Source organism: Mytilus galloprovincialis, chromosome 2 (genome assembly GCF_965363235.1).
Source record: "Mytilus galloprovincialis chromosome 2, xbMytGall1.hap1.1, whole genome shotgun sequence".
In the NCBI taxonomy this organism is placed as follows: Eukaryota; Metazoa; Mollusca; class Bivalvia; order Mytilida; family Mytilidae; genus Mytilus; species Mytilus galloprovincialis.
In genome coordinates, this window is record NC_134839.1 from 20,614,746 (window position 1) to 20,640,963 (window position 26,218).

Here is a 26,218-nt window from a genome sequence, read left to right on the forward strand (position 1 = left end):
TATATAAAAGCATTTCACACATTAAAAAAAGTCTTTACAAGACATAAATGCAGGAATCAATAAGATATATTCCAGTGTGAAAGTCTTCCTCCCTTATATTTCTCATCAATACGCACCTTAGCTTTCCCTCTCAAATATTTGATGAAGTTTTGAGCACCATATTTGCTCAAAACTTTATTTTTATAGTTTCACCTAAAAATTATAAATTTAATCTTGAGGCTGTAATTGATATTTTTATTTGAGAAAATATTCCTTTCAAAAGAGAAGCTTTAGTTCCTATAATTGAACGAACGAACTTCACTCTTAAAATTTTGCATTAATACAATATTCCAATCATATAAATTTTCATGCAAAGAACAGTTTGTAAAAGTTTTTCTAAATAAGATGTAATTGAAAATGCCAATTTGTATTGAAGTTTGATTAAATGAACACAATATTGTCCATTTGAATTCTATATATTTGCAGAATAAATTTCTTTAAAAACAAACATTCAGAGCTAATGTATGCTGTTTTTGTTTTAATTGTTAGCTGTTACACTATTTAAACTAACTTTATCAGGTATATCAACACTTCAAAAAATAAAATGTAACATGAAGACCTAATAGGAGACTTATCTGATTATAGACCAAAGTGATGAAATTAATAGTCAGATGATATACATTATATATTAACATACATAAAGAACATATATATTGATTTAGAAAAATTGATTTTTAAGAATTTTTTCATTACAAATATATAGAAGTCAAATAGACAATACAAGTACTGACTTTTCTATTTCATTTTTTTTTTTAAAAATAATATGACAACATTCTAAGTTATCTCCCATTATCTGCACATCTAGTTTGTAGACCACCTTGAATTAATACTATACAATGCAAAACTAAAACTCAAGAAATGAATCTATCATTTATAAAAAAAAATTGCAAAGAAAATTACCCTGATGTAATATCATTAATATGAGCCATGGCTTTGAAAAAAGGGGAAAAAAAATTAATAGCATAGATATTCTGCAAATACAAAGTTTGCCTCCTTCCAAATTTAGGTTTATGAAACTTAAAGTCATATGAAACGAGTGACTGGTGAAAAATAATGTTTATCCAATTCTTGAACCAATGCATGTATATATCATAAACTGTGCACGATTTTATCAGATAATTGCTTATTTTAATGACAGATCCATGCGTATTGCGATCACAAGATTTTTACAAGGAGGGTCACGCTAAAGTCACTATGCATACGGAAAACATGTCGGCGAATTGCTTCCTTGAAACGTGCAATGAAAAATAAGTAAACTTCTTCTAAATGTGGACAAATTAAAGAATTTTCCTCAGAAAAAAAGTATATGTACATAAGTTGTATAATGAAAACTATCCATTTAGTTATAAAAAACATATGCATAATTTTTTTTTAAGTTGAGGTTTCATATGACTTTAATATATAATACTTAAAACATGTTATAGAAGAGTGGTATCATAGAACTGAACTTAGCATTTTATAAATAGTCAATGAAACATACAATGTAGATCAGAGTGACCTGTTTAATTTTTTTTAAAAGTCTGCTTTTTTCTCCTAGATGCATCCTTTCACCAAATAAAATGATTGTAGGTTAGTTTGTATCTTAGATCTGAAAACAGATAAACAATGAAACATAAAATGTATTTTAGAGTAACTTCCATTTTGTTTAATGCTGCTATAGCCCTAAATATGCAGGTTTCTACCAAGTTACATTATAGGAGGATAAGTAGTACACAAATGTATAGGAGATCTGAACTCAAATACTCATTAAAGTGGTACCTAACACTACAGGGAGATAACTCTGTAAAATCAGCTAAACGTTTTAATTACGTTGTGTTGTTTAGGGAATATTAAGCTTCTCGATGATCAAAATAAGTGTTTGTCAAACTGCTATATAAACAGTGTATTTTTTCTGATAAAACGGTTGGTTAAAATTTTTTGTAATTTTTATTTTTTAGTCAAAGGGTCAAAGTAAATACTTTGTCAAAATTTTATGAAAATTAAACGAGCCAAATTAATTTTAGTTAAGGTGTTGGGTACCACCTTAATATGGATTCATGTATTCGCTATTTAAAGATTGGACACAGAACTTTATGTTACTCTATAATGGAGATAAAGTAAGACAGATTACTGTATGCAGAAGGCTGTCATACTTATATAGATTCACCAATAACCTAATTATCACATTATAGCCCACCTACTGAAATAGAACTTAGTAAGCACGAAGATGTTAGGCAACTGTAATAGTCCCCTCAACTCTGTAAGGGAAAAAAATAAAAATATAATATTTTCTGCATAATGTAAAATACCTGAAAAACTTAACTTCCTTACATGGTCGTCACTCCCGTGACATTGTATATAACAAAAAAGTTCATACATAACAAAAATTTAAGCACTTTTCAAAATCTACAATATACTTTCGATGCAGGATTTTTTATTTGTTTCCCTAACAATTAATGATTGGCAAGTTTTGACTGTGTTGTTTCTAATGAAGTCTGATTAAAACAGTCTAACATTTGTTTCCTGATGTAGTCTGCAAGTTTTGGGACGTCTTCTTCTGTTAGGCCTTTTGTTGATATCTTTGGCAGGCATGTGACAATGAATTTACCTGTAAATATATATAAACATTATAACACATTGTCAAAACATGAATAATAGATATGGGAAATATAAATAATGAGATAGAAGGACTCCCCCCCCAAAAAAAAAAAAAAAAAAAAGTAGTCAGAATCTAGTCTACAAGTGTTAATTTCAAATGTCAAGGTCTAAATCTTCCAGAATAAAGGAGAATTGTGAATCAACGTTGGTTATTATCAGAGATCTTTCATAAAAAAACTTATTCAATAAAGGAATAGAATCACTTATTCTGGCCCTGACACACACAAATTACAAGAAAGAGGTACATATCTTAAACCAAAAAGCAGGATTGTGCCTGATATTCATATGATGAAGACATAATTTTTCAATCAGTTTAATTGAAGTCTGGAGCTGGCATGTCAGTTAACTGCTAGTAGTCTGATGTTATTTATGTACTATTGTCATTTTGTTTATTTTCTTTGGTTACATCTTCTGACATCAGACTCGGACTTCTCTTGAACTGAATTTTAATGTGCGTATTGTTATGCGTTTACTTTTCTGCATTGGCTAGAGGTATAGGGGGAGGGTTGAGATCTCACAAACATGTTTAACCCTGCCGCATTTTTAGTTTCTTGTGTACAATTTGGAGTTAAGTATGGTGTTCATTATCACTGAACTAGTATATATTTGTTTAGGGGCCAGCTGAAGGACGCCTCCGGGTGCGAGAATTTCTCCTTGCATTGAAGACCTGTTGGTGACTTTCTGCTGTTGTTGTCTCTTTGGCACATTCTCCATTTCCATTCTCAATTTTATTTATAGCTGTTACTTTGTCAAAAACTAAAACATTTGGTTAATTCTATTTCAAATGAAAGCTTTAAAAGAAAAAACAAATTCAGTTTTAACTTTTTTTTATTAAACTGCAGATGAGCTTTCTGACTTAGGACAGGCAGATGTAAATGTGGCAGTTGTAACTAGGTTTTTGAGAATTAAAACCTCTTCTTTTTAGTATACTGTAAATTCAGAAATTATTGAGTGCATTTATTATTGAGATTTTGTCCATTTAGACTATAATGTGATTTTAATTTATGTGATATTGAGATATATCCTGTTTAATTTTTATAAAAAATTTCAAAATGCAAATAATTGCGATTATAACCCTGTCACATTTTTTCCAATAATAAAAACATCTCAATAATTTCTGAATTTACAGTAGATGTCTGTTTGTACATTTTTTTGAAGCAGCTTTTATACATTTATATGGCTTTGATCTTATCAGATCAAACAAGCATGTTTGTCTCTTGAATAATAAGGAAGACATCAAATTTCAAACCTGTTCCAAATTTCTTTTCTCTTTTGCTGTAGAAATCTGTATATGATGATATGACTACTGGTACTATAGGGACCTATGGAATAAAAATGTTATTTATTAGCTTAATGTCTTTGGCACAAGCATCCCTGTTAATTTGGGATGAACAGCTGTTCTATTGTATATGGGTTTTGTCAAGTCCATGTAATGGTTTTATGTTATGATTATATTATGGTTCTATTACCCCACATAAAGTGATAAGACTAAGTGGAGCATTATTTGTGTTGTTTCCGTGTCACGCAACCAAATACTCCCTCCAATTTAGAACGTGTGTGAAAGTAGGTCTACTCGGACAAAAAATAGTGCATTTGTTGTTATTGTTTACCTTAACTAACCAACAAATTGGCAGAAATAAAACTTTTGATGAAAGAGAAATATATTTAGACTATTTTGAGCCAAAATTTACTTGCCTATGAGTTTGCATTCAACATTGAGAATTAATGCACTCCATAGTATACTAATTCAAGATTTCCTGAAAACCATGTGTTATTTTTAGTGGTACCTCTATTCCAGAGACCTCTTCTTTCTTATATGATTTTAAAGGTATGTTGAAAATTGCCATGTTGAAAGCTGATACATGTACAATTCAGGATATACCTGGTTTCTATGAAGTTAAACATAAGGTAAAATATTTAGAAAGCTGTGAAAATTGCAAAATTTGGTTGAACAGATGTAGGGACTTTTAATTGGTAGTCTGACACCTTAGGAATAGTTCCTAAAACATTTTTTTTTTTAATTCAAAGTAGAATTATAGCTGAAGATGAATATATTAAAGAAAAAAATATTCTTGAGTCTGCTTGTTTGTTAGTGTTTTATGCGACTTTTAACAACCTTGGCTATATCATGGTGACCTGTTTAACAATCTTGGCTATATCATGGTGGCCTGTTTTAACAACCTTGGCTATATCATGGTGGACTGTTTTAACAACCTTGGCTATATCATGGTGGCCTGTTTTAACAACCTTGGCTATATCATGGTGGCCTTTTTTAACAACATTGGCTATATCATGGTGACCTGTTTAACAACCTTGGCTATATCATGGTGGACTGTTTAACAACCTTGGCTATATCATGGTGGCCTGTGTAACAACCTTGGCTATATCATGGTGGCCTGTTTAACAACCTTGGCTATATCATGGTGGCCTTTTTTAACAACATTGGCTATATCATGGTGACCTGTTTAACAACCTTGGCTATATCATGGTGACCTGTTTGACAACCTTGGCTATATCATGGTGGCCTGTTTTAACAACCTTGGCTATATCATGGTGACCTGTTTAACAACCTTGGCTATATCATGGTGACCTGTTTAACAACCTTGGCTATATCATGGTGACCTGTTTAACAACCTTGGCTATATCATGATGACCTGTTTAACAACCTTGGCTATATCATGGTGACCTGTTTAACAACCTTGGCTATATCAGGGTGGCCTGTTTAACAACCTTGGCTATATCAGGGTGACCTGTTTAACAACCTTGGCTATATCAGGGTGACCTGTTTAACAACCTTGGCTATATCATGGTGACCTGTTTAACAACCTTGGCTATATCATGGTGACCTGTTTAACAACCTTGGCTATATCATGGTGACCTGTTTAACAACCTTGGCTATATCATGGTGGCCTGTTTAACAAATAAAGGCAACAGTAGTATACCGCTGTTCAAAACTCATAAATCCATGGACAAAAAACAAAATCGGGGTAACAAACCAAAACCGAGCGAAACGCATTAAATATAAGAGGAGAACAACGACACAACATCGAAACGCAACACACACAGAAACAGACCAATCATCAGACAAAACACCACGAGAATAACAAATGTAACATGAAAACCAAATACATGAATTTGGGATAGACAAGTACCGTGCCACGTCTTATCTCAATATCTCAAAAATAAGAGAAAACACAAACGACTCAACGTTAAAATGCAACACAAAGAGAAACGAACAATATATAACAATGACCATCTTCCTGACTTGGTACAGGACACTTTTAAAGGGGAATAAAAGTGGTGGGTTGAACCTGGTTTTAAGGCATGCCAAACCTCGCACTTTAATGGCAAAGTTAAATATAACATTGAAATGACAACATAATATTACAGGACTACAATACAAATAAATAGGAGAACATATTAGACACAGAAAAACATGATTAATAGATAACAAAAAGCATCAGGTTTAAAATTCAATACGCCAAAAACGCGCCTTGCCCACACAAGACTCACCAGTGACGCCCAGATATAAAAGATCGAAAGTGAAAAAAGTACAAAGTTGTACAGCACTGAAGATCAAAAGTTGAAAAGGTTTCGCAAAATACGGCATTGTTTTTATGCCCGGGATAAGAACATTCTTATTATATAGAACAATTCATGCTATTGCAAACAGTAAATTTTATCAAATGAATATGAAAGAGATATACACAAAGAAACTAAAGTATTAACTAATTACAGAAAACTAAACCTGAATACATAACGCCTAGATATAAAAGATCGAACGTGAAAAAGGTACAAAGTTGTACAGCACTGAAGATTAAAAGTTGAAAAGGTTTTGACAAATACGGCATTGTTTTTATGCACGGGATAAGAACATCCTTATTATATAGAATACTTAATGCTATTGCAAACAGTAAATGTTAACAAATGAATATGAAAGAGAAATACATAATGAAACTGAAATATTAACTAATTACAGAAAACTAAACCCAAGTTTATCACAAAATAGACACACATCCGAATCAGTCCAAGCGTCAACGTAATTAAAAAACAACCTTGGCTATATCATGGTGGCCTGTTTAACAACCTTGGCTATATCATGGTGGCCTGTTTAACAACCTTGGCTATATCATGGTGACCTGTTTAACAACCTTGGCTATATCATGGTGGCCTGTTTAACAACCTTGGTTATATCATGGTGGCCTGTTTAACAACCTTGGCTATATCATGGTGGCCTGTTTAACAACCTTGGCTATATCATGGTGGCCTGTTTTTTATTAGTTGAGGAAGCTTAAGAGAACCACTAACCTTTGGCAGAAAAGCACACAATAATTATCAATTATGATCAGAGTTAATGCACTGCATCATGAGCAGTGTTTCACCTCAAAACATAAGAGTGAACAGTCTAGGGAGTACTGTAGATAATATACTAAGACCACCTGGTGCTCAAGGCCCCCATTGTATTTGTGGTCTGATGAATATTTTGTTGGAGTACACTCGGACTGACTTTAAATTAAAACATTTTTTATGAATTTTAGACTGTAATTTGTAAATATATTTCATTGTAAATAAAATTGCTAAAAAGGCACATGTGTAGTTTTTGTTTGTTTCCTAAAACATACACTTCTTACTTTTTTTCTCTCTTAAATATAACTTTCTTACCTGTGCATTCACAGATAAATGAAAAGCTCCTTTCTTAAAGGGAAGCATCGCTCCTTCATGATTTCTTGTACCTTCTGGGAATATAAAAACTTTTACCTGCAAAATAAATTCAGCACATTAATAATAATTTTCTTTCTTTAAACAATCAATATATTTGACTGCAGATTCAATAAAATAGAACATTAATTTTCATGGATAAGAAATGTAATCCTGATTTGACCATTTGCTCTTGTTAAAGCAGCTGATAATTTGTTGTATTGCTTATACCAATTATAATTAAAATAAAAGAAGAATGCCCCTGCTTATAAATATACATCTAATTCAGCAATTTTTCTATTTATAAAGGGTCATAATTTGAGAATAGTCAAAGTCATGCAACCAAAATTATAACTTGATCTGTGTTTTTGGTGGTTATAAGCATTGCATACATGTGAACCTCCCGATGGGAGTACAATAATCGAGTTTTCAGTGGTCTCCTCCTGTCCTTCCGTTAAGAAGAAAAAAATCCTGTGTATGAAAATTTTCAGCCCCCAATTTTGATAATTTCTTACTACAGATGTAAGATCATGTAACTGAAACGGGTCTTAAATTATACCTGTAAATCAAAATGATGTATAATTATATGGCTTCACTTGACAGCTTGAGTGTCAAACATACTGGTAATCAACGATGTTTACCTCTGGATAACTGCTGTTGTGTAATTAAACTATGTGTATTGAAAAATAATTAAAATAAAGTTTGGGTTACTTCCCTTTGATTTATCCTGTTTTAAGTTATTTATCTATCAATAATGTAAATTGTAAAAAGAATATAAATGAATTATATTTTAAGCAAATAATCCAATAAAGATGGTAATTAAATGATTTTAAAAGTTATATGAGGAATCTAGACCTTTTTTCAAGGCTTAAATTGAAATAAGTCTGACCATTCAAATTTTTCCTGAGAAATATAGGTTTTTGTCATTAGACCAGTGTTTGAGCTATAAATAGTGAAATATTTAACAAGGTTTGAGACTTAAATTTTTGTAGAAATATGACTTACTCAAGTGCATAAAAATCATGCATTACTACTGTCATTGTTTGTTATATTTATTTATTAATCATGTTTTAAATATAAACATGTATAGCATATTTCTTTCTTATTTGTCTATACCAATGTAAAGGAGATGGAGAAATGAATACACAAAAAAAAGTTCATAAGCTTTATCTACAAGCAGTCAACAATCAATTATCAAAAACAAAACAATACAAAAAAACGGAATCTTCTCAATTTTTTTTTTAATAATGTGATATCATTCATGATTCAAATAAAAAGGGTACAAGGGTTAACTATTACTTTCGGATGGAAAGTTGAAGGAAAAACACTTTAGAAGACAATTTCTACATCATACGATACATTTGGACAAAATTTATGTCGATAAAAAACCTCCAGATCCGAGTCCTAATCTCCTGACCGAAATTTCCCAATCTCCTGATCTGAGTTTCACAGTCCATCAAATGTATGGCATTGTGTATAAGTTTAAAAACATTGGATTGCAGCAAAAAAAAAGTAATACCCCAGTCCCACTAGGCCACGATCGCACTACGATCTGTGAAAAAAATGCAAATTTTGATGATCGTGGTACGATCGTGTAGGTCGCAGTAAGGTCGTACCACGGTCGTGGTGAGGTCTTCAAGATTGTGAAGAGCGTGGCCAACTTTGAACATGTTCAAAACAATCGTGGTGCGGTCGTGGCGAAATTAGGTCGTAGTAGAAGCGTAGTGAGAGCGCACTAAGATCGTAGTAAGATCGCAAAGGTCGCTGTACAATCGTAGCTAAAGCGTGATTCTATTCAGAGAGATTTCACTACGATCTCACAGCGACGTTATCACGACCTTACTACGACCATTACGTTCTCACCGCGACCCAACTACGCTTCCACTACGACTTAACCACGCTGATCACGACCATAGTACGATTCTAGCACGCCCTTGTCGTCCTCATCACGCTCTTCTCACGACCTTACTACGTTCACACTACGACCATCATTTTTATTGTCATTTTCCCATAAAATATATGAAAAAAAATCCCTAGATTTTGTTTGTCTGAATGTATTTATCTATGCTTCTCGTTTTTATATAGATTAGACCGTTGGTTTTTCCCGTTTAAATGGTTTAACATTAGTATTTGTTTGGGCCCTTTTTAGCGTGCTGTTCGGTCCGTATTGAAGGCCGTACCTTGGCCTATAATGATTTACTTTTATAGATTTTTACGTTGATGGAGAGTTGTCTCATTGGCACTCATACCACATCTTCCTATATATATTGACACATCTGTGTCATCTCTGCTATCGTTCACTAAAATATCGTCATTTGAGCTTTATGGACCAGCAATAGGTTGTATTTAGTTTTGATTGGTCGTTCCGACATCTCCTGATGACAAGTATTACACTACTTAAGTGTATAGTTTCAGTTTAATTGAAGTCTGGAGCTGGCATGTCAGTTAACTGCTAGTAGTCTGTTGTTATTTATGTATTATTGTCATTTTGTTTATTTTCTTTAGTCACATCTTCTGACATCAGACTCGGACTTCTCTTGAACTGAATTTTAATGTGCGTATTGTTATGCGTTTACTTTTCTTCATTGGCTAGAGGTATAGGGGGAGGGTTGAGATCTCGCAAACATGTTTAACCCCACTATTTTTGCGCCTGTCCCAAGTCAGGACCCTCTGGCCTTTGTTAGGCAGCAACCATTTGATTTTCTGGGGGGGGCTATGGTTTTTTTTGGAAAAAAAAGTTTGTTTCCAGTTTTTGGAGGAAAAAATAATTTGTCTTTGATTCTGAGAAAAAAAAATTGTTTGTTTCACCCTCAGCTGCCACTATATGTAATGCTAAAATTGAAAGAAAAAAATTGTTTTCGACTTGTCGCGAAAAAAATAGATTGTTTTTCGCCGCAGGCGAAAAAAAAAAGTTTGTACAGAAAAAAAAACCATAGCCCCCCCCCAGAAATTCAAATGGTTGCTGCCTTAGTCTTGTACTATTTTAATTTTAGTTTCTTGTGTACTATTTGGAGTTTAGTATGGCGTTCATACTTTGCTCTCTCTGCCTCTACACCAACCCCTACCACCACGCCCACGTGTTCTAGTAGATTTTGGTGGCATGACTGTATTGTTTCTGAGAAATCTCTGGTTTAATCAGAAATAGAAGGAATGGAACTCTATTGATATGAAACACGATATTGACGGTATTGCTGAGAACGTAGTAAGATCGCGGTATGAACGTATTATAATCGTGATAAGAACGTGCTATAATCGCAGTAAGATCGTGTTGCAATCGGATAACTCGTGGTATGGTCGTAGTGAGAACGTGAAGGTCGCAGAATAAGCGGGGTGAGAACGTGGTTTTATCGTAGCGGGATCGTTGTAGAAGCGTAATTAGGACGTAGTAGCATCGTGAAAGCAACGAAAATTAACATTTTCACGCCGCTCATACCGCGACCTCACCACGATCTAAATTTATTTTAGATCGCGGTGAGCGTGGTGCGATCGTGGTCTAGTGGGACTGGGGCTTAAGAGTGCTTAAAACAACAAATTCAGCTATTTTTCCATTTATTAAAGGGACATAACTTGAGAATGGTGACATCCCCTTAATTTGAACTTGATCTGTGTTTGGTAGCATTAGTATTGGGCATAAGTTTCATAACATTTTTATAGCTAACCAGATGCTCCGCAGGGCGCAGCTTTATACGACCGCAGAGTTCGAACCCTGAACATTGGGGCAAGTATGGACACAACATTCAAGCTTGATACAGCTCTGAATTTGGATTGTGATTAAATAGTTGACACAACACAGGTTTCTGACACATAATGAATGTGGTCTAAGAACTTAAACTTAAAAACTTTAAATTTTAAATTGGACATTTACCTATTATGGTCCAATATCTAAAATCTAAATACATGGTTAGATTCAGAATATCAAAGAACCCCAAGAATTCAATTTTTGATGAAATCAAATTAAGTTCAATTTTGGACCTTTTAGACCTCAATGTGGACCAATCTGATAACCGGGCCCAAACATCAAAAATCTTATACATGGTTAGATTAAGCATATATCAAAGAACACCAAGGATTCAATTTTTGTTGTAATCAACAAACAAATTTTAATTTTGGACCACGATTTGGACCAACTTGAAAACTGGGCCCCATAATAAAAAAATCTAAGTACATGTTTAGATTCAGCATATTAAAGAACCCCAAAAATTAAATTTTTATTAAAATCAAACTTAGGTTAATATTTTAGACCCTTTGGACCTTAATGTAGACCAATTTGAAAATGGGACCAAAAATTAAAAATCTACATACACAGTTAAATTTGCATATCAAAGAACCCCAATTATTCAATTTTTGATGAATTCAAACAAAGTTTAATTTTGGACCCTTTGGGACCCTTATTCCTAAACTGTTGGGACCTCAACTCCCAAAATCAATCCCAACCTTCTTTTGTGTTCATAAACCTTGTGTTTAAATTTCAATGATTTCTATTTACTGATACTAAAGTTATTGTGCGGAAACCAAGAATAATGCTTATTTGGGCCCTTTTTTGGTCCCTAATTCCTGAACTGTTGGGACCAAAACTCCCAAAATCAATCCCAACCTTCCTTTTATGGTCATAAACCTTGCGTTTAAATTTCATAGATTTCTATTCACTTATACTAAAGTTATAGTGCGAAAACCAAAAGTCTTCGGACGCCGACGCTGCTGACTACAGACGACAACAACGCCAACGTGATACCAATATACGACCAAAATTTTTCAATTTTTGTGGTCGTATAAAAGTTAGAGAACAGTAACCAATTTCAAGAAGTACTTACGGATAAGGATATACCTTAATACCCCCTCTGCCACACAGGGGCATTATGAAAATTGGTATGACAAAAAAACAGATGCACTAAACAGATATAGCTTGCAGTGATGAATTGTACTGAATAACATACTTTTATTTATAATGACCTTATTCTGAAGAAAATATTTGTGGATCATATTGGGGAGATCAAGGTCAGGTGAACCCTGTCAGAAAGGAATGTATACCTAATAGATTCTATAGAACCACATATAGTTGTTGAAAAATTGATAAATGACCCCTGAAAACTATTCATAAATTACTACGAATGTCAACAAATACATATGTAGATAAAATAGTAAAATCAATCACAAACATATTCTTCATACTTATCCCCCTTTTAGAATTGAAATCTTTTTAATTTCTTTTTATATTAATAAAAAAAAGAAGACTTTGTATTTGTAGAGGAAATAATCATAAAATAATAAAGTACAAAAGATTTCATGTAAATAACAATGTATGCACATTTATTGCATTTGTAACCTAAATGAGAAAATAACAATACAAATCTAGATCAACCATCACAATTTAGGATACAATGTACCTCACAGCACCTTAATTCAGTATCTTAAACTCTACTTTAAATGATCTTAATGCAATTGAAATATGACTCTATGAGATAAGATGAACAAGAGGCTGTCACAACGACAGCAAACCGGATTTATTAACATTTATTTGTGTCCTGGCAATATCACAAGAACCATTACTGATGAATGTGAAAGTGAAAATCGTCAATATCAAATTTGACCTCCATTTTGTCATCAGTATCAACATATTAAAATTTGAAAAGCTTAGATTGAATGGTTCATGAGTAAATGCAACAACGTGAATGGAAACGCCATTTTACGATCTTTCAAGAACCATAACTCCTGAACAGTAAAAGTCAAAATCGTCATTATTGAACTTGACCTCTATTTTGTCATCAGTAACAACATATAAAAATTTCAAAAGCTTTGGTTGAATGGTTCATGAGAAAATGCACGGACACGACTGGAAACACCATTTTTCAATCTTTCAAGAACCATAACTCCTGAACGGTAAAAATCAAAATCGCCATTATTGAACTTGACCTTCATTTTGTTGTCAGTAACAACATATTAAAATTTTAAAAGCTTTGGTTGAAGGGTTCCTGAGTTAATGCACGGACACGACTGGAAACTCCATTTTTCAATCTTTCAAGAACCATAACTCCTGAAAGGTAAAAGTCAAACTCGCCATTATTGATCTTGACCTTCATTTAGTTGTCAGTAACAACATATTAAAATTTTAAAAGCTTTGGTTGAATGGTTCATGAGTTAATGCACGGACAACATTTGATTACCGCCCGCCCGACGTACATCCCCAAATCAATAACCGACATTTTTGTCACAAAAATCCGGTTAAAAATTATTTAATCATAAATAAAAGGAATAAATCTTGAACTTTTACACACCACAATAAGATCTTTTTGAAAAAATGTAGCTTAAAAAATTCCTATCAGATTCTGATTTCACCTAGAGGGCTGCACATGTCAGATGGAACTAGTTTGTCTTGCGAAATATTGCAAGAATCTATAAAATACAACATCTACATGTATTTATAGTCAAAAGTGAGGCATTTATATAGTTTGTGACATGGCCATGAATTTTTTCATCAAGTACATACTTTATTATTTCTAATTTCATCTGATGTCTTTTGTATTGCATCAACAGCTTTTTCTCTGTTTCCACGGTCAATAAAAACAGTTCCAACTAAGTAAAGTGCCAGTCCAAATGGTCCCAAATAAAGTAACTCTTTTTTAGCAAATGGCACACAGCGTTCAGGCCAAATCTCCATCATAGCTAAAAATAGATATAAAATGTCTGTTTACAAGTATGTTTTGTTTTTGTTTATTGTTTTGTCATAAAACAGAACCATGTTTTTTTCATATGAATTGTTTCACATTTTGTCCTGTCAGGGTCTTTTATATTCTTGATAGTGGACTGTAAGGGTTTTTAAGTTATTGTTGAAGACCATACAGATATACCTAAAGTTTCTTAAATCCATGTCATTTATGATTAGTTGTCTCATCGACAATCATACCAAATCTCCTTATTTTATATTACTAGTACACATCCTAGACATTGAGGGTTTGTGACTCAATTGAATTAGCATATCTGTTTTAGCAAAGACTTCTGATAATGGTTTTGACGATGTTGCACAGTGAATTAGTTAAAACAGTATTCTGCTTGCAATATTTTCTGTCTGATTCTGTCCTTATTTTTCTTCTTGGTTTCTTTCTATCAGATATATCACAGATGAAATTATTTAAAATAGCTAATTTGCAAACAATGAAAAGTACAAATACTGGAGTTTAGTGTAAAATAAATATATGCAATTTGTTTTTTAAGCTTCATATTTTCCTATCTTATTTCAACTTTCACATTATAAATAACATTTGCTCCTTCTGTCTAATACATTGAAATTAGAACAAATACCCAGGGTTATCATGGTTATCAATCACAGTTGTTTACTTGGTAACCAGTGCATTATAGAAATTAGAACTAATACCCAGGGTTATCATGGTTATCAATCACAGTTGTTTACTTGGTAACCAGTGCATAATAAAATGTAATTATTAAATTAAATACATGAATTTGCAATCTTTGATAATTATTTTTATGGCTTCTTTTGACAACAGTACTTGACAGTAAAACATGTGGTTTAAAAAAAAAGGTGAATAAATATAGATTTTTACATTGGTACCAGTGGATTATTGGATTTATCAAATCGAGATAGTTAAATTATCAATTTTAAAGTCAGAGCCTCAGCGAGAATTTGTTTCTCTAATGATTAAAAAACATTTTTTCTTTTTTTGTTTTTGTTTTTTTTTTGTTACAAAATACAAAAATACCTCTATTGAAAAAAATATCTGATGATGATAGGACACAGCTTGTGTAATAAGGACCCTCATTTTATACAATGTACCTACTTACCAAAAAAATCTAAGGAGCTTTGATGATTACAGACAATAATATATGCCTCGTCGTATTTGAGATTTTCTCTTCCTCTAACTTCTATAGACAAACCAAACAAACATCTCATATGATTGACTAACCAGTTGGCCAATCTGTTAAAAAGAAAATGAAAGTCAATAACTATCGTAAAAGTTAGAAAAGTAAATATCAGATATTGAATGGTAACCAGGTGCTCCGCAGGGCGCAGCTTTATACGACCGCAGAGGTCGAACCCTGAACAGTTGGGGCAAGTATGGACAAAACATTCAAGCGTGATACAGCTCTGAATTTGGATTGTGATCAAATTTTTGACATTACATGGTTTTTTTTTACACAAAACAAATGTCAAGATTTTACAAATCAATTAAAGATTTCTTCTTCAAACTTTTTAAATCTAAAATTAAATAGTTGATCATGACACAGCATAGGTTTCTGACACAGAATGAATGTGGTATAATGAACTTAAAAGGTTTTTTTTGCCTTTGAGCAATTCACTATGCTGTTGAATATTAATCCTCTCAAAAAAATGTTTGAAGAAACTTTCTTTTTATTTATGAAATCTGAAATGAGAAAAATTTAACCCCCCCCCCTTTTTTTTCACATCCCCGTTTCCCTTTTTCCAAAACTGATATCAATTCAAATTTCTAATGGAGTTTGCAACAATAACTACTCTTTTAAATACATCATAAAATATTAAAATGTAAAATAAAGTGCTTGTTATCACTGAATGGTAAAGATTGGTTGGTAGTAAAAGTGAATATACATTGTTTATTGTATAAAACAATAAAAAAAACTTCATCAGCAACATTTTATATTGGCAAATTTCCAATGAAGTTATTTACATAAAGTTATTGGCAAATAAAAATAGAAAATGACATCATAGTCATGTCTGGCAAATGTCCAACATACATTATCAAATTTTTTTTTAGATAAGATAAGGAAAAAAAGCTTCATCAGCAACATTTTATATTGGCAAATTTCCAATGAAGTTATATACATAAAGTTATTGGCAAATAAAAATAGAAAATGACATCATAGTCATGTCTGGCAAATTTCCAACATATATTATCAACTACTATTCTATACAAAGAAAGATAACTCCAATTGAAAATTAATTGCTATTGCACAATATTGTGCAATTAGATATTTCTTGCTATTGTGCAATACTGTGCAATTGAAAATTTGCACAATACTTGATATGGAATCCTGATTTGGACCAACTTGAAAACTGGGCCCATAATCAAAAATCAAAGTACATATTTAGATAAAGCATATCAAATAAGCCCAAGAATTTAATTTTTGTTAAAATCAAACTAAGTTTAATTTTGGACCCTTTGAACCTTAATGTAGACCAATTTGAAAACGGGACCAAAAATTAAGAATCTACATACATAGTTAGATTCGACATATCAAAGAACCCCAATTATAAAATTTTTGATGAAATCACACAAAGTTCAATTTTGGACCCTTTGGGCCTTTTATTCCTAAACTGTTAGGACCAAAACTCCCAAAATCAAACCCAACCTTCCTTTTATGGTCATAAACCTTGTGGTCAAATTTCATAGATTTCTATTTACTTATACTAAAGTTATGGTGCAAAAACCAAAAATAATGCTTATTTGGGCCCTTTTTTGGCCCCTAATTCATAAACTGTTGTGACCACAACTCCAAAAATCAATCACAACCTTCCTTTTGTGGTCATAAACCTTGTGTTAAAATTTCATTGATTTCTATTTACTTATACTAAAGTTATTGTGCGAAAACCAAGAATAATGCTTATTTGGGCCCTTTTTGGCCCTTATTTCCTAAACTGTTGAAACCAAAACTCCCAAAATCAATCCCAACCTGCCTTTTGTGGTCATAAACCTTGTGTGAAAATTTCATAGATTTCTATTCACTTAAACTAAAGTTATAGTGTGAAAACCAAGAAAATGCTTATTTGGGCCCTTTTTGGCCCCTAATTCCTAAAATGTTGGGACCAAAACTCCCAAAATCAATCCCAACCTTCCTTTTGTGGTCATAAACCTTGTGTTAAAATTTCATTGATTTCTATTCACTTTTACTAAAGTTAGAGTGCGAAAACTAAAAGTATTCGGACGACAACGACGACGACGACAACGCCAACGCCAACGTGATAGCAATATACGACCAAAAAATTAAAATTTTTGCGGTCGTATAAAAAGAGAACATGGGAAATCTTTGCTAGAATCTGTTACAAAGTTATTGAAAATTACACAATGAATCTTTGTTAGTATCTGTTATAAAATCATTGTCAACTTTCCATGCTCATACAATTTAGCACTGAGCATTTTAATTGAAGACAATCTACTCACTGAAATAGTTTTTTTTTGTGCTATTGGGTTGCATCTCTTGTTACTCAGCAAAGAGTGTCAATAAACTTTTGGGTAAAGTCTTATTAAATGAGGATAAGAAAACTTATTATGTTATTAATCTACAATTTGGAACCATACTTCTTGAAAATACAAAAGAATGACATAGAGCAATGAAGAATAGTCACATCCCCAAAACTCCAAGAATATGTGTTTTAATTATTTTCACATAACCTTTATGGGGTGCATAAAAGGAATAGTTTACCTTAGCCGTATTTGGCACAACTTTTTGGAATTTTGGAAATTAATTGCTCTTCAACTTCGTACTTGTTTGGCTTTATAAATATTTTGATATGAGCGTCACTGATGAGTCTTATGTAGACGAAACGCGCGTCTGGCATACTAAATTATAATCCTGGTAACTTTGATAACTAATTATATAAACTCCACCTAGTCTTTTTTTAAATATTTTATGTTTTGAATTTTACCAGCTTTCTAATCATGCTTAGTTTACATTTAATATGCTTTAAGCTTTAATTCCTAGTATGCTTTTAGCCTGCTTATTACCACCTACTCCAAACAATTATGTTGTCTTGAAAGGCTGTTTTAATTCACTGCTTTGACGCCTTATTGCGACGTCATAATGATGAAGCTATGTTTTTTGGATGGATTTAGAGAGGGAATATTGGTCTTTGAGATGAAATTTAGCCAAAAAAATTCTGTATATATGTAAGACTCAGATCGACGTCCGGTCTCTAATCGACGTCCGTTCCTCAAATCGACGTCCAAATCTGACGTCACAATAAAATATCCTTCCAAATCGACGGCCAATTTTATGCCTATTTAATCGACGTCCATTTTTGGGTTTCTCTAATCGACCTCCAATTTTTAGCTTCTTTAATCAACCTCCGTTTTGGACACATAGTACAAAATTGACCAGAACCCACAGCAGCTGAAACCTCTAGAGCCTTAAATATATGTGTGACAAATAGGATCTATGATGAAATCATAATCTTTCAGTCAGTTTAATTGAAGTCTGGAGCTGGCATGTCAGTTAACTGCTAGTAGTCTGTTGTTATTTATGTATTATTGTCATTTTGTTTATTTTCTTTGGTTACATCTTCTGACATCAGACTCGGACTTCTCTTGAACTGAATTTTAATGTGCGTATTGTTATGCGTTTACTTTTCTACATTGGCTAGAGGTATAGGGGGAGGGGTGAGATCTCACAAACATGTTTAACCCCGCCGCATTTTTGCGCCTGTCCCAAGGCAGGAGCCTCTGGCCTTTGTTAGTCTTGTATTATTTTAATTTTAGTTTCTTGTGTACAATTTGGAAATTAGTATGGCGTTCAATATCACTGAACTAGTATATATTTGTTTAGGGGCCCGCTGAAGGACGCCTCCGGGTGCAGGAATTTCTCGCTACATTGAAGACCTGTTGGTGACCTTCTACTGTTGTTTTTTTTTCTATGGTCGGGTTGTTGTCTCTTTGGCATATTCCCCATTTCCATTCTCAATTTTATCTATTTAAAAAAATGTGTGTTTTTTTTAAGATTTATTGCATACTAGACTAAATATGCAAACAGGTTGTGTTATCATTTTTTTTTTAAATTTTAGAGATTACATAAAAATAAGGAGATGTGGTATGACATGAATAATATAAAAAATTATAAAAATTAACGGTCTTATTTCTAAAAAAAAATATCTGAAAAACAAATATGATAGACACAAACCATCGAAAACCACTGCATTACAGGCTCATAAACATTATGTTCAGGTTAAGCATGTGTGTGAGCACTTAACCTAGAACAGTTGTGTAATAATGCATAATGCCAATTTCTTGCGTACATGTTTTACTCCAGGTGTAAAACTAAAAAAAATGTTGAAAAATATCTTACATATAGTCCGAATTATAATACTAAAAAAACAACAATTGACTGTACTTCCTTTTTTTGCCTATTGTTGAAAATTGAATAATTCCCCTCTAAATATCGTTTGGTTTTCTTTGTCGTTAAGTTGCTTTCTCCTTCACATACACTTACATGCATGTCATTTATTTACATGAATAGGAATGACAAACTACTATGCAGATCGATTCGATTAACTTTTAATCAAGATACACTTTAATATATGTATTGTGTTGGTGTTTTGTGGTGTTTTGGTGTCCCAACAATTGTAAAGCTCTATGGCACAATCTAGGGGGAGGCTCACGGTAGGAGGCCGGAATCAGCAACGAGAAAGAAAACCAAACTAGAATATCAAGAAACTCGCTATTAATTTAATAATGAAAACATTAAGATAAATACAATATAATTTCAAAGTATACATTTTGAAGTCAAACTAAGTTAAAACAATGATAAAATAGTACAACAATTCAGATTTCCTATTAAATAATAACAATAAAGATTACTGTTTAAATAAACCTCTGAATTAAAATATTAGTTACTTAGCAACTTTATTTATTTTTTCCCAAAATAAAATTAAAAGAAAAATAGTTTTAAATTTAAATTATTTTCAAAATCAAGAGACTCACCTAGAATATCAAGAAACTCGCTATTGATTTCATAGCGGCTTGATACGTTTATATACTAAGTTTTGAATGTACTAGCAAGTAACAAACAAAAGAATGTATGATTTATGAGTTATCGACAACATGTATAATACGCAAATAAAGTTGCAGACGTCGCTTGACCGTTGTCCGAACTTTTAAGATGCTCTTTATAACTTTACTAGACATTTATATAATTTGGTAACTGCTGCAGTCTCATTGTCCAGACAAATTGAATGGTTTATAAAAATGCTTGTTTGACATATTTGAAATATTCAACGCTTGAAAAATGTATAGAACATTTAAACAATAATTCTATGTAAAATAGTTTACAAAGTAAAACCCGCATACATTAACTAATAAACCATATGAAATAAAATAAACTACATTTTTCTATTACAATAATCGCTCTCCCTTTGAAAAAGAGATTGTTCCACCAATCAAAATATATAAACACAAAGAAAAACACTCAATAAAAACACCTTTTTTTTTTCTTTTTTTTTTTTCAAGAATCATAAAATACACATTGAATAATAAAACATATATATAGTACAATTTAAATATTGGTATATATAAAAATGAATATCATATATCTAATGATCTAAAGGCCTTTAATTATTTACAGATGTACATAAATCTTGATATTCTAGGTGAGTCTCTTGATTTTGAAAATAATTTAAATTTAAAACTATTTTTCTTTTAATTTTATTTTGGGAAAAAATAAATAAAGTTTCTAAGTAACTAATATTTTAATTCAGAGGTTTATTTAAACAGTAATCTTTATTGTTATTATTTAATAGGAAATCTGAATTGTTGTACTATTTTATCATTGTTTTAACTTAGTTTGACTTCAAAATGTATACTTTGAAATTATATTGTGTTGGTGTTTTGTGGTGTTTTGGTGTCCCAACAATTGTAAAGCTCTATGGCACAATCTAGGGGGAGGCTCACGGTAGGAGGCCGGAATCAGCAACGAGAAAGAAAACCAAACTAGAATATCAAGAAACTCGCTATTAATTTAATAATGAAAGCATTAAGATAAATACAATATAATTTCAAAGTATACATTTTGAAGTCAAACTAAGTTAAAACAATGATAAAATAGTACAACAATTCAGATTTCCTATTAAATAATAACAATAAAGATTACTGTTTAAATAAACCTCTGAATTAAAATATTAGTTACTTAGAAACTTTATTTATTTTTTCCCAAAATAAAATTAAAAGAAAAATAGTTTTAAATTTAAATTATTTTCAAAATCAAGAGACTCACCTAGAATATCAAGAAACTCGCTATTGATTTCATAGCGGCTTGATACGTTTATATACTAAGTTTTGAATGTACTAGCAAGTAACAAACAAAAGAATGTATGATTTATGAGTTATCGACAACATGTATAATACGCAAATAAAGTTGCAGACGTCGCTTGACCGTTGTCCGAACTTTTAAGATGCTCTTTATAACTTTACTAGACATTTATATAATTTGGTAACTGCTGCAGTCTCATTGTCCAGACAAATTGAATGGTTTATAAAAATGCTTGTTTGACATATTTGAAATATTCAACGCTTGAAAAATGTATAGAACATTTAAACAATAATTCTATGTAAAATAGTTTACAAAGTAAAACCCGCATACATTAACTAATAAACCATATGAAATAAAATAAACTACATTTTTCTATTACAATATATGCATGATTTCTATTTCGGATTGAAAAAAAAATATATGGAAAGTATGTATTAATGTTTGAACCCTATAAAACATGTACATGTATAAGCGTAAACAATTAATATAAAAAAAGAAGACGTGGTATGAATGCCAATGAGACAACTCTCCACAAAAGACCAAAATGACGTAAATTATCAACTATAGGTCACCGTTCGGCCTTCAACAATGAACAAAGCCCATAACGCATAGTCAGCTATAAAAGGCCCCGAAATGACAATGTAAAATAATTCAAACGAGAAAACTAGCAGCCTTAGTTATGCCATTTATTGATATTGGACATCAATTTAAGACGACTACAATCGACTAAAATCAATCGGGTGTAGTTTTGGCAATACATCCCGTCACATTGGACGTAGATTAGAGTATCAAAATATTGGACGTCGATTTGAGAATGTGACGTCAGATTTGGACGTCGATTTGAGAAAAGGACGTCGATTTGAGGAACGGACGTCGATTAGAGGCCGGACGTCGATCTGAGTCTAACATATATATATTATATCATTCATCAAGATTTACCAAGTTAGGTGCAAAAGTTTTCTATACTTTTACGTTCAATCATCTTGAGTAGAGATCAGCCAACCACTTTAATAAAGCAGTAAATTCTCTCTCAAAGTCCAACTGAAAAATAATTTGTTTGTTAAGACTTTGCAGTAAGGCATTAAAGCAAAAGATTAACAACAATTCAAGACGTCACAATTATTTGGACTATTTACCACCATGCATGATTCATTTTGTGTTGTATTAATTATTGTATGTGTATTATGTGTTAAATTGCTGTCTTGTATGTCAGTTAAAGGCTCATTAGAGCTTACAATACACGTTATTGCTATTTGTCCGCCATTACTGGACATCACACAGGTTCTCTTAAAATTTTGACATCATAAAAAAAAATCTGACGCTACAATTGAAAAGTGATTGATGTATGACGTCAAAAGTTCAAGTGGGACAGATTCTCAGGTCAGCCGGAATTAGTGATAAGGTGTATGTATGTTATGGCCTTGTTTGTATGCAATATATGCCTAAACTAAATATAGCTTATTTATCATTGTTTATTTCAGGTTGTCTAACGGTCTATTTGACTGTTCTGATTTTACTCAAATCTGTTAACATGATTACCAAAAATTATACATTTTGTAGATTATCAGGTAGCACCTTCCTCATATTACGATATGTCTCTGCAAGCATCAGAGGAAATACACTTCTATGGATAGCTAGTTTCCTTCAGGGCCGAACACTGCAGGTTGTCCTAGATCGAAAGAAGTCAGAAACATCAGACGTAACATCAGGAGTTCCCGAAGGAACTGTAATGGGGCCTCTTCTCTTTCTTATCTACATTAACGACTTGCCAGAACTAGTAACATCTAAAGCTAGATTATTCACAGATGATTGTTTACTTTACAGAAAGATATGTAAAGAGCAGGATACCATCTTACTCCATAAAGACCTTGACAATCTACAGAAATGGGAGGATACATGGCTCATGCAATTCAACCCTGACAAATGCGAAGTACTACGTGTAACCAGCAAACGAAAACCAATAACCATCAACTACACTATACATGGAAAGACATTAGAAGTAGTAAAAATTGCTAAATACCTAGGCCTTGATATCAGCCACAACTTATCATGGAACCACCATATAGGTACAGTAACCAAGAAAGCCAATAACATCAATTCTTTCTGGAAAAAAAATATCAGCTCCTGTCCAAATAAGATCAAAGCACAATGTTATACCACACTAGTACAGTGTTCAAGCTACGATTTCAAAAGGGCAGGGTGCTAATCCTGAAAAAGGGCATTTAACGTGTGAAAATATCTGCGCTACTTCGTCGCTTCTTGTGCCAACTAACGGCCTTGGAATTATATAAATCGGGTATCAATTTGTCCATTTTTTTTTTATCTCTTCATTTATGTAAGCTTCACCTACCTGCCACCCTTTATTTTCTCATAATTAGACAGTTTTCACAGTGACCCATTGATTCAGACATTTTTACTTTTATTTTCAAAAGAACGTCAAGTTCAGAGACTTTGCGAGCTCGAGACTCAAATACAGAGATGGGTCCAATTACTTTCAATGTAATTGATTAAATTACAATTACTTTGTCATTTGTACGATTAAATTAAATTAATGATTACATCATTTCTGAAAGTGTCTGATTAAATTAATGATTATATTAGCAAAGTAATCATGATTACATCTGATTACAATGAATTCAAAACAAAAAACATTTTGAATGATGTGAATGAATAAACATTTAATATCTAGAGCATTTTTAGAAACGATTTTGTTTGATATATTATAAACAACTTCAAACTTCATCTATTTGATAAACCAAAAAAGTTCACTACATACATATATGAACATTGTGTCACTGGTTATGACCCATTACACTTTATCATCATTGATCTATGAATTATTTTGACTTCAATTGAATATAGCTTGATAAGCAGTTTGCTGTTCACCTTCTGATCTCTTCAAGACTTTATATGTAGGTCAAGGTTCTGTTTATGGAAGTTAAAATATGGATGAAACAAAGTTACCAGTTAAAAACTATGTAAAATTTTAATAGAAATGTGTAATCAAATTGTAAACATAAACAATTACTAAAATCAGTGCATTTCACATGTCAAGTCCAAATATATTGTCCTGCAGCTATACTCAATTGGTAATTTCAATAAAAACAAACCTTAATTAGTTTCCTACCTACCAATTCAAAGTTGACAAAAATCACAATATGAACAAAAGATTATAATTCAGGGTTAAAGAAAGGTTTCACTTAAATATTATCAAATACATGTATATATGTATATCTTTAAATTGTGAATATATGAATAATATCTTTTTACTAAGGCTAGAGACATATATTTGTAGTATGTCTCTTCTTAGGCTAATGATGACTTTTCAATTCTGTAAAAGTTTATTTTTTTAACAGAAGTTTACAGATCAATTAACATGATTTATAAAGTAAACAAAACTATTTAAACATGTTCAATATTTATCAAATAAGAATAACAAAAAGGTTCATTTATCATGTTTATTGAACATAAACACAGTTTAAGATTTTTGTCATTGTAATCAGAATGTAATCAAAAAGTAATCATGATTACAGGGTATTTTGAAAAGTAATTGATTAAATTAAATTACATGTAATCAGATTTTTGGCTGATTTTAATGATTACAATGATTACTTGGAAAAATGTAATCAATTACAGCTGATTAACGATTACAATTACCCCAAGTCTGCTCAAATATGCAAATATTTATACTTCTTTCACCTCCTTTATAAGAGATTGATGTTTAACATTTAGTAGCCAACAAGATTTTTCACCTCCTTTACAGGCATGACAGGAGATTGCCCTCAGATTGGTATTAAAAGCATTTAGTGCCAACCATGATAACAATCGAAAACTCTCAGACATTTAGATTACTTGCATTGTAAATGAACTAGTTGTTAGATTATGTTCATTTGCATAAATCATCACTGTTTTTTCGTGGTCACATGATAATCTTTGAAAATGAAAGGCAAAACACAGAAATCGATGGGTCACTGTGAAAAGTGTTTTTAAAATATGCAAAAACAAAGGGTGGCAGGTAGGTGAAGCTTACATAAACATGATAAATAAAGAGATAAATGAAAAATGAACAAATTGATACCCGATTTATATAATTCCAAGTCCGTTAGTTGGCACAAGAAGCGACGAAGCAGCGCATCTATTTTGGACAGGCAAATATCCCCTTTTTGATATGGGACGAGGTCTGACGTCCCATGGTCCCAGCTTGTCTGGCAAAAGAGCCGCTGGACGTCAGAGTAACCTCAGACTATACACCTTATCGCTATTTGTCCACCATTGCTGGAAATCACACAGGTTGCTGTAAAATTTTGACATCATAAAACAAAATATCTGACGCCACAATGGAAAAGTGATTGTTGTTAACGTCAAAAGTTCAAGCGGACGGGTCAGCCGGGATAAGCGATAAGGTGTATTGCTTCGTGTTAGACATTTCAGTTTAAATTGTATATATTACCACAATGGCTTTTAACTGAATTTGTGTACATAGTTTGTCGGAAGGATGTTTCCTTTGGGCATGTGTAAATAGTCATTTGCGATAATACACCAGAGGCAGAGGTGGTATGCAAATTATTGGAAGAAGAAAACGGAGAAGCACTTACCGAGCATTTTCTGGTCGTCGTGGACGAAGCAAAGAGTAGAACATTACCACTATGCCAACCAACATAACAAGTATATAATATAAGATAAACTTTGCATAATACTTAAAAGTGTTGTTCAACTCATAAATTATAGGTAAAGTCAACAGACAGGCTATGACAGCCCACTGCAACCAGTCTAATCCAATCAACATCTCAAAATCACAATTTTTTAAAGTTCATCGCAAAAACGGAAGTAGGATCAAAGT

At 32.1% G+C, this 26,218-nt stretch overlaps 1 protein-coding gene across 1 annotated transcript; it reads right to left on the reverse strand.

The window, feature by feature from the left end:
- Positions 1-2,061: 2,061 nt before the first annotated feature.
- On the reverse strand, positions 2,062-26,218 carry LOC143063088 (1-acyl-sn-glycerol-3-phosphate acyltransferase alpha-like). Its single transcript, XM_076235045.1, has 6 exons — positions 25,974-26,218; positions 15,169-15,302; positions 13,859-14,034; positions 7,339-7,434; positions 3,926-3,998; positions 2,062-2,626 (listed from the first exon to the last, which is right to left on the reverse strand). The coding sequence occupies exons 1-6, from the start codon at positions 26,162-26,164 to the stop codon at positions 2,472-2,474; spliced, it is 825 nt and encodes a 274-aa protein (XP_076091160.1). The 5' UTR covers positions 26,165-26,218; the 3' UTR covers positions 2,062-2,471.

Coding starts and splice junctions, on each gene's coding strand:
- LOC143063088 (XM_076235045.1), bottom strand. CDS start 26,164: ATGTTGATTGGATTAGACTGGTTGCAGTGGGCTGTCATAGCCTGTCTG. Junction 7,435..13,858: donor ATGAAATTAGAAATAATAAA/GTATGTACTTGA, acceptor TTTATTTTGCAG/GTAAAAGTTTTTATATTCCC. Junction 2,627..3,925: donor AGAAAAGAAATTTGGAACAG/GTTTGAAATTTG, acceptor ATATATTTACAG/GTAAATTCATTGTCACATGC.